We start from the raw sequence: 10,762 nt of genomic DNA, 5'->3' as shown, positions 1-10,762 counted from the left end.
CCCACTAAAGATAATTATTGCAACTAAACAAAAACATAAATTAGCAAGAATATTGAAGGATAAGGAGGAAAAATGGAATGTTATGGAAACACTATCTAAAATAAAAGGAAAAGAATCACCATAACCCGACTATTTATATCCAAAATTTGGGTGGGCTTTTAGACAAATCTCAAAATTTGGGTGGTTTTTAAACAAATCTCAAAATTTAGAGAGATATGACTATATATATATATATATATATATATATATATATATATATGTATATATATATATGACTATGAGCTAGGGGTGTCAATTCGAGTGAGTTTGGGTTAGGTTGGCGTAATATATTACAGAAAAATTCCTTATCCCGACCCGACCTGACCGACCCCAACCCGTCTAACCCAAACCAACCTGAATTTTTAGTTTTTTTAATAAAATAATTAAATAAAAATTCAAATCACATAATATTAGTAATATGTAATTTAAATATATAATAACAAAATCTAAACTGATATATAATTTAATTTTGAAATTCTAATTTATTAAAATATAAAAAAAAATATTTTAAAAAATCAAAATTATACAAAATAAACATTAAATTATGAAAGCCCAATATATCAACATAAAATAAATTTTTTTTCAAACATATAATATATAAAAATGTATTAAATCTTTTTTAATTTTTTACAAAAATAATAATAATAAAAAGTTTCGGGTAATATCGAGTCAACCTGTGTTGACTCGAACTCAAATAATTTTTTCGAGTTAGCTTTCGGGTCTAACCCAATTCAACTCGAACCCAAAAACCTCAAACCTTAACCTGATATTTTTCAGGTCGATTCGAGTAGAGTTGACGAATTGTGTCATTTTTTACACCCTTAATATGAGCAATGGTTTATCAAATATCAACACTATACATACTTATCGTACCCATCTTTATGATATGACACACTTATTTTTAAAGCCGAGATACATAATAAATATTTTGTTCGAGCTATCACAAAATATTTGAATTAACACAAAATTTTTATGAGATTGTTTCACAAGTCAATTTAATGATATAAATATCTGATCGACCAAACTCATAAAAAATTATATTTTGTGTCAAAAATATTATTTTTAATTACATATATGTTTCGATACTTTGAAATTAATAGCAGCATGAAAGCAAACCAACTATTTCTTAGTTTTTCCAAAAATTTTCCTCCTTTTTTATTATTTATTTATTTTTATTTTTATTATTATTTCATACTTTACGAACATTCCATACTCTTTAACAAGAATACCCGTCACCAACCTCTCTCTATCACTCACAGTTCACACACGCGTTTACACGTATGAAATCTTTATATATACAAATACAATACAGAGTGACTTAGTAAACCCATACGCAACAGCCGCACTATTTCCATTCTCAAATCCTCGCTTTCCTTACTTCTTCATTTATCCTTCTCATTTGAATGCTAATTCATTGCTCCGATTGACTCCTCGCATTCAACGCACGCTTTTTCTTTTTTATATAAATATTTCTCCATCTGGGTTTTCGATCCATTGAAGATTTCTCCATTTTGTACTTTTCCAATTTGTTTTTCCTCGAGGTTTTGTGTTTTCACGTTTTTGCGGTTAAAGACCGGAACTTTTTGGTGTTTATAGTTTTCCCATTTCTGAGTGTGTATTGTTTCACTTTCTCTATTACCGTTGTTAATTTTGGAGTAACTCAAGTTTGATTTTCTTGATTTCTGGCTCTGTCTGTTTCTTATTGTGCTGATGATTGGATTCCAGTACTAGGATTTTTTTCTGGGGGAGAAAAACAATGGGAAACAATTGTGTCCATGGGAAGATTGACGAGGATGGTTTCTTCTACACAGTTTCACGTTCATTATGGTGGTCTAAATCACCAGAAATGATTGCCCTGAGCGATGAAGCTCCCAATTCTGTCAAAAATAAGCCCCCTGAATTGATCAAGATAGAATTGGAAGATATCTTCGTGAAAGGAGGTAGGAAACAACCTCGGGAACTCGGAACATGGGAGGAGGAAACGATCAAGAAAGATGTAATTAAATCTGCTCAAGTGAAACCCGAGCAAGTGATCATGATTGTCAAGGAAAACCCCAACAAGGTAGATCCCTCCCAGCCCATAAAACCCAAGAGTTTGAATAGAAACATGAGTGTAGGTCTTCAAGTGGATTCTGTGCTTAAAACCAAGACAGGGCACTTGAAGGAGTACTACAATTTGGGTCGGGAACTCGGACATGGGCAATATGGGACAACTTTTCTTTGCGTTGAGAAGAAAACTGGAAAGGAATACGCTTGTAAATCCATTGCCAAGAGGAAGCTATTGACTATGGATGACGTTGATGACGTGAGAAGAGAAATTGAGATTATGCACCATTTATCCGGTGACCCGAATGTTATTTCGATCAAAGGGGCCTACGAGGATTCTGTTGCGGTTCATGTTGTGATGGAATTGTGCGGAGGAGGCGAGCTTTTCGACAGAATCGTTAATCGGGGGCATTACTCGGAGAAAAAGGCTGCTGAGCTTACCAGGACTATAGTTGGTGTTATAGAAGCTTGCCATTCTTTGGGAGTGATGCATCGAGACCTTAAGCCCGAAAATTTCCTATTTGTGAACGAGGACGAGGATTCGCCTATAAAGACCATAGACTTTGGGTTGTCTGTGTTTTTTAAGCCAGGTATATTTCCATTTTATTAGGCTTTTTGGACGGCAAAACTTGCATTTTTAGGAAGTTGAGAATAAATTTTCACAAATTTCATCCCAACATTATCTAACTATAAGTTTTGAACTTGACAGGAGAAATATTCACGGACGTTGTTGGGAGCCCTTACTATGTTGCGCCAGAGGTGCTTTGTAAGCGTTATGGACCCGAGGCGGACGTGTGGAGTGCTGGTGTTGTACTCTATATTCTACTCTGTGGTGTGCCTCCATTTTGGGGCGGTAAGATTTGCAACATTCTTTTCACTTTCATGTTATATTAAGCTTTTACTTCTCACTATTATATCAAAAGTTATTGACAGCATGAAAAATTATTGCTCCCTATATTCATTTTCTTTATTCTCATGTCTACTTTCCGTTTAATACAGAAACTGAACAAGAAATCTTCGAAGAAGTTTTACGTGGCGATATTGACTTCTCATCAGATCCTTGGCCAAAAATCTCCGACGGTGCAAAGGATCTAGTCAAGAAAATGCTTGTAAGGGATCCAAAGAGACGGTTAACGGCTCATCAAGTCCTATGTATGTTCCAATATCGAATCTAACACTTCCATTGATCTCTAGCACACAAAAGTTTCGAGAAACATCATGACTAGAACTGTTTTCTCCTGCAGGTCATCCTTGGGTGCAGGTTAAGGGAGTGGCTCCAGATAAGCCTCTTGATTCTGCGGTTTTGAGTCGACTAACGCAGTTTTCAGCCATGAACAAACTCAAGAAAATGGCTCTCAGGGTACATTAATGATCCCTTTAATCATAGGAAAAAGTCAATCTTAACATTGAACAAACCTTGAAACTGCTTTTTCCCCTTCAACAGGTGATTGCAGAAAGTTTGTCTGAAGAAGAAATTGCGGGTCTGAGAGAAATGTTCAAAATGATCGACACGGATAACAGTGGATACATTACTTTTGAAGAACTCAAGGCTGGATTAAAACGATTCGGGGCAAACCTTAATGAGCCCGAGATACACAATCTGATGAAAGCTGTGAGTATTGTGTATTGCCTAATTATATCCGAGGTGGTAGCTGCAAACTAAGATCCATACGATAAAGAAGCCTAATGATAATCTTTTTCTTGGAATGTTTACAGGCAGATGTAGACAATAATGGTACAATTGAGTATGGAGAATTCATAGCTGCAACATTGCATTTGAACAAGATTTACAAAGAAGATCATTTATTCATAGCATTTTCCTTCTTTGATAAAGATGGGAGTGGATATATAACACAAGATGAGCTTCAAATAGCTTGTCAACAATTTGGGATAGAAGATGCGCACTTGGAAGAAATGATCCAAGAAGCTGATCAGAATAACGTAAGAACCTACCATATCATTTAAAATTTACTCGATAAATATTATAGGAAGTCTTGATTATGGTAATTATAATCACAGACTGTTGCCATTTTTTGCAGGATGGGCAGATAGATTACAACGAGTTTGTGAGTATGATGCACAAAGGGAACACGGATTTTGACAAGAAGAGGTTTCCGAGCAGTTTTAACATCGGATTCAGGGAGGCATTGCCTGTGTACTGATATGAAGACATTATTGTCATTGTTATTAATTTCTGCGTTCTGTATTCTTTTTATTCATACAAAGATCACCAACACTGTTACATAAAAATGCCAAATAATATTTGATATGTTGAAAATATATTATTATTATTATTATTATTATTATTATTATTGAATGTTGAATGTTAAAAAATTAGTTGTAAAATTTTAAAAATTAGTGTGTGATGATGTAGATGATGTATTAATTTTTGGACTAATCTCCAAATAAGATCTATAAATAGGTCTCTTCATTTGTGTAAAAAATCACAATTTAAGAGAGAATATTTTATAAAATGTAGAGTTTGATATATTTTGAGTTTTGGAGTTTTTAATTTTTACCATAAATTTTTACTTTTTCATAACACGTTATCAGCACGATCGCTCGAAGGTTCTCTAAAATTTCCAAATATTCAAAGCACAAAGAAAAGACAAAAATATTCATCAAGTAAGAATATTTATTTTACTGTTTATATATTTTTACTATGTATATATATTAATATATAATTTCATGTTATTAAATAAAAGGATGTCTATTACACCGACCTTATAATTACGTGATATGATATATATATATCTATTATGTATATATACTAACTATATTAATATATCATTTCATATTATTATATAAAAGGATGTCTATGACACCGATCTTATAATAACGTGGTATGATATATATCTATTATGCATATATACAAACTATATTAATATATAATTTCATGTTATTATATAAAGAATGTCTACGACACCGACCTTATATTAACGTGATATGATATATATTTTATTGTGTGTATATACACTAACCATATTTGTATAATTTCACAATTTTATATAAAAGGAGTCTATGACACCTCATTAGAATAATGTGATATGATATACATAATTATTTAATTATGATTATTATTATATGCATCACATGATTATCATAAATTTTTATTCAACACATAATCAATTTTTTTTCTTACTCCCAACGGTCACAAACGATAATAAATGGCTAGTTTTTGCCTTATAAATATGATCACTCAAACACATTTCAATCACACCAAAATTCACTCTTTCTCCCAAAATTATTTCTCCTCGATTTTTCGAAGAAGAAGATGATGACATTTTAATGCTATTTTTTTTATAGCTATTATAGTTATCATGCTCACAAGTCTTGTATTCATTGGGAATACTCACCACGTATCTTTTCTCTATTTTTAAACATTCTTGAACTCATCGTTTTTCCATTATTTTTTATTGTCATATTAATGAAATTAACTAATAAAATGCATTGTTATTTTTCTAGTACCACCATGTCAAATTCGGCAAAGATTGAATTCGTTGCGCTCAATATTACCGGGAAAAATTATATGTCATGGACTTTTTATGTAGAAATGCATCTTGATTCATTGGGTCTAAGTGAAACCATCAAAGAAAATAATATATCATCCTCACAAGATAAAACAAAGGCTATTATTTTCTTACGCCGACATCTTGATGAAGGATTGAAATATGAGTATCTCACAGAAAAAAACCTAATGGTTTTATAAAAAGGATTGAGGGAAAGATTTGAGCATATAAGGGATTTTATACTTTCGACCGCCCGAGATGAATAGAATACGTTAAGATTCCAAGACTTTAAAAAAGTCAGTGATTATAATTCTGCGGTGTATCGAATAGTCTCACAATTGAAATTTTGTGAACATGTAATTATGAAAATGGAAATGCTTGAGAAAATATTTTCCACTTTCCACGCATCAAATATAACTCTACAACAACAATATAGAGTGCGTTGATTTTTGAGATATTCTGAACTTTTCGCATGTCTTCTTGTGGCGGAAAAGAACAACAAATTATTAATGAAAGATCATCAATCCCGACCTACTGGATCAACGGAATTTCCAAAAGCAAATGTTTCAAGTAAAAATAAAAACCAAAATCAAAGGCATAGACAAGATTTTGGTCGTGGACGAGGTCGAGAACGTGGGTCACGTACTTGCTGAGCCCCTGAGTACCTTTGTAAGCTCTATAAAGTATCGATAAAGGGGAAAAAAAGAGACTAATTTTGTTGAAAATAGTAACCATTTAAATGGTTCAACTCATTTCGATGCTACTGATTTTTTGAATGATTTTGAGGACATTGATAAATATATTGGTGGAACTAAAATATAACATACTATATTTTTCATGTATTCTAGTGTTATAAAACATGTTATATTTTGCATATATATGGTCTTTAATTTTTTTTTATTGCATATTTTTTTTGAAGTTAGATATAGAAAATGCTATGAGCAAAGATAAAAAAAAAAATTATCTCATGGAAGTTTGCATACCTGATAGTGGTACAACTCACACTATTCTCCGAGATAAAAGATATTTCTTGGAACTAAAACCAACAAAAAAATGATGAATACAATATCAGGTCCTGTAGACTTGATTGAAGGTTGTGATAAAGCACATTTTTTGTTACCTAATGGTACAAAATTTCTGATAAATGATGCTTTATATTCACCACAATCAAAAAAAAATTTGTTGAGTTTTAATGACATATATTCTCATGGGTATGATACTGAGACAATAACTGATATTAATCAGAAATATATCTGTCTTACCACATATAAATCAGAAAAGAAATATGTAGTTGAAAAACTACCAATGCTCCCTACTGGATTGCATTATACGCATATAAGTCCAATTGAATCAAATATGGTGGTTAATAATTCTTCAATATTAACCAATTGACATGATCAATTGGGACATTCTAGTTCAATAATGATGCGAAAAATTATAGAAAATACACATGGTCATCCACTGAAAGACCAGAAGATCTTTCAGAATAATAAGTTTCAAAGTAAAGCATGTTCTCTTGGAAAACTTATTATAAGTTCATCACCAGCTAAAATCTTGCTGAATCACTCATATTTCTTGAACGTATTTAGGGTGATATTTGTGGGTCAATTCATCAACCATGTGGACCATTTTAATACTTTATGGTATTGATCGATGCCTCTAGCAGGTGATCACATGTATGCTTATTGTCAACTCGAAATGTGGCATTTGCAAGATTAATAGCTCAAATAATAAAATTGCTAAATAAATTTCCCGATTATACAATAAAAAATATGACTTGATAATGTTGGAGAATTTACTTCCTAGACTTTCAACGACTATTGTATATCAATGAGAATCACTGTTGAACATCCTGTAGCTCATGTTCATACACAAAATGGATTAGCTGAATCATTGATTAAACATCTATAACTGATTGCTAGACCAATGATTATGAAAACAAAACTCCCTATTTTTATATGGGGACATGCAATTTTACATGATGCTGCATTGATTTGCATCAGAACAAGTGCATATCATAAATACTCCCCATTGCAGCTTGCATTTGGTAAAGAACCAGACATTTCTCATCTGAGAATTTTTGGATGTATGGTATATGTGTCTATTGCACCACCTCAACGATAAAAAATGGGTCCTCAAAGAAAGATCGTTATTTATATCGGTTATGAGAGCCCATCAATCATTCGATATCTTGAGCCTCAGACAGGCGATGTGTTTACATCACGTTTTGCTGATTGTCATTTTAATGAAGAAATCTTTCCAATGTTAGGGGGAGAAAAGAAACACATCGAAAAAGAAATTACACGGTCTGTACCATCATTGTTACATTTGGATCCAAAAACTAAACAATGCGAGAAAAAAGTACAACAAATTGTACACTTTCAAAGGATAGCAAATCAAATGCCAGATGCATTTGCAGACACAAAAAGATAACAAAATCATATATACCTATTGTAAATGCTCCTGCTCGAATTGAAATTCCATAGAAACAAATTGAAGACACTCATGATGTCATAAAATGCTTGAAGTGTGGAAGGCCAGTCAGTTCCAAGGATAAAACCCTCGAAAAAGAAAAGTCATAGAGAAAAACGATGATCACAAAATAGAAAATGATGTTCCAGAAGAAACACATGATGAAAATGTTATGTCAGAACCACAAAATAATGAGAATCATGAAATCTCTATCAATTATATTAATACTGGAAAAATATGGAAACGAAAAGATATAGAAGAAATTGATGAGATATTTTCTTATAATGTGGCATGTGACATAATAAATGAGAATGAAGATCATGAACCAAAATCTTTTGGAAAATGTAAAACTCGGCAGGATTGGGAAAAATGGAAAGATGTCATCCGGGTTGAATTGGATTCGCTAAATAAACATAATATTTTTGAAACTATAGTCCTTACACCCGAAGTTGTAAAACCTATTGGATACAAATGGATTTTTGTTCGTAAGCGAAATGAGAAAAATGAAGTAGTAAGATATAAACCTCGACTTTTTGCACAAGGTTTTTCTCAAAGGAATGGAATTGATTATGAAAAAACGTATTCTCCCTTTATGAATGCAATTACGTTTCGGTATTTGATTAGTTTGGCAGTGTCTGAAAATTTAGAAATGCGTCTTATGGATGTTGTTACAACTTACTTATACGGATCACTTGATAATGATATATATATATATGAAAATCCCTGAAGGATTAAATTAAGATGCCCAAAGCACAAATTTCAAAACCCAGAGAATTTTATTCTGTGAAATTGCAAAGATCATTATATGGGTTGAAGCAATCCGACCGAATGTGGTATAATCGGCTAAGTGGACACTTGATGAAAAAAGGATATGCAAATGATCCAATATGCCCTTGTGTTTTCATCAAAAAAAACATCCGGATGTGTAATTATTGCTTTATATGTTGATGATTTAAACATCATTGTAACAAATAAGGAAATTAAAGAAGTTATGATGTACTTGAAGGAAGAATTCAAAATGAAGGACCTTGGAAAAATAAAGTATTGTCTGGGTTTGAAAATCGAACAAAAAGAATGTGAAATTTTTGTTCACCAATAAAATTATACAGAAAATGTCCTTAAACATTTTAATATGGATAAATCAAATCCTTTAAGTACTCCAATGGCTGTAAGATCATTAAACATAGAAAAGGATTCATTTCGTCCATGTAAAGATGGTGAAGTTATTTTTGGTCCAGAAGTACCATATCTAAGTGTCATTGGTGCCCTTATGTATCTTGAAAATTGTACTAGACCTGATATATCTTTTGCTGTAAATTTATTGGCAAGATTCAGCTCATATCCAACAAAGAGGCACTGTAACGAAATTAAACATATATTCTGTTATCTACGAGGAACGACAGATTTGGGACTTTTGTACTCAAAAGATACCAATCATAGTATAATTAGTTATGCTGATGCTAGATACTTATATGATCCACATAAGGCACATTCCCAAATCGGATATGTATTTGCTCGTGTAGGCACTGAAATTTCTTAGCGTTCACAGAAACAAACACTCGTAACAACTTCATCAAATCACACCAAAATTATTGTAATAGATAGTGTAGGGGAATTCGGAGTTCATTTTGAATTACGAATTCATGAGTTTCCTTCTTCAGTTATATATAGTGTGAATTATACACTTGAGGGTCCTATCGGTTAATAGATAGGTTTTGGAATAACTACAGACGAAGGTATGGTCTGGGAATCTTAATAAGTTTTGGAAGTATTTATTAGCTTAGTTAAGGTTTATAGAACTTGTGTAGTGATACGGTGAACTTTTGATTATAGGCTTGGAACCTAGGTTCTACTAGACTCGAACTAGTTTAGATGTACGTAAATATTGACTGAGATTGCCAACGAGTATACATGTTTGTATGCTGCATTTACTTGGCATTATTATGTGGCATGATGTATGTTTTACTACTTTCTATATTCATATGTCATGTGCATATACACGTTGAGCCTATACATTGTTATACCCTTATTATAGAGCCGCTCAGCTCTATAATTGTATGTAGTCTATCATTGGGAGTGTCGTGACGGTGGGGACATGTATGTCTGATTACTCCGATGTACTAGACGTGTGTGGTTGTACCTAGAGGTTGATCCGTGAGGTTGCAACACTCATGTGACGCTTGTACTGAGCATGACTTATCAGATGATCCGTTACCAGTCATCACGATTGCATGGATCATATACATATGTTTACTCATGTTTATGTACTGGGCGTTAGTTTCTCACGTCCTAGTTATTATCTTGGACACTCCATTCCACGGGGCAGGTCGCAGGATGGACGGAGCTGAGAGTTAGAGAAAGTACTAGGGAGTAGGAGATCAGTAGCATATTATACACCAGAATTCGATACAGATGTATAAATGTTTTATGACAGTTTATTTTAAGTTAATTTGATATGGTTGTATCAATACTAAGTTTAAGATTTGAAATTTTGTACTAAGTTGATATGTAAATTATGGGTTATGTTTAAGCATAATGTTCCACCAAATAATACAAACTATACTTCCCACTCTCCTAAGCCAAGTAAACTCATTTCCTTGAACAACACAACACACTCTTCAGTCTTCCAAGAGAGAGAGGGACAAAAATAATCTCAAAAAAATTATTCTTCTGCAAGAAAATAATATTCTCCAGCC

At 32.6% G+C, this 10,762-nt stretch overlaps 1 protein-coding gene across 1 annotated transcript; it reads left to right on the top strand.

The window, feature by feature from the left end:
* The first annotated feature begins 1,377 nt into the window (after positions 1-1,377).
* LOC140890977 (calcium-dependent protein kinase 26-like) lies at positions 1,378-4,365 on the top strand. The gene is made up of 7 exons (XM_073299174.1): positions 1,378-2,675; positions 2,795-2,938; positions 3,085-3,237; positions 3,330-3,445; positions 3,530-3,697; positions 3,802-4,026; positions 4,125-4,365. The coding sequence occupies exons 1-7, from the start codon at positions 1,796-1,798 to the stop codon at positions 4,245-4,247; spliced, it is 1,809 nt and encodes a 602-aa protein (XP_073155275.1). The 5' UTR covers positions 1,378-1,795; the 3' UTR covers positions 4,248-4,365.
* The last annotated feature ends 6,397 nt before the right edge of the window (positions 4,366-10,762 follow it).

This window comes from Henckelia pumila, chromosome 3, assembly GCF_033568475.1.
Source record: "Henckelia pumila isolate YLH828 chromosome 3, ASM3356847v2, whole genome shotgun sequence".
Lineage (NCBI taxonomy): Eukaryota > Viridiplantae > Streptophyta > Magnoliopsida > Lamiales > Gesneriaceae > Henckelia > Henckelia pumila.
The sequence above is the reverse complement of the archived record's forward strand: the minus strand, read 5'-3'. Positions and strand labels throughout refer to the sequence as shown.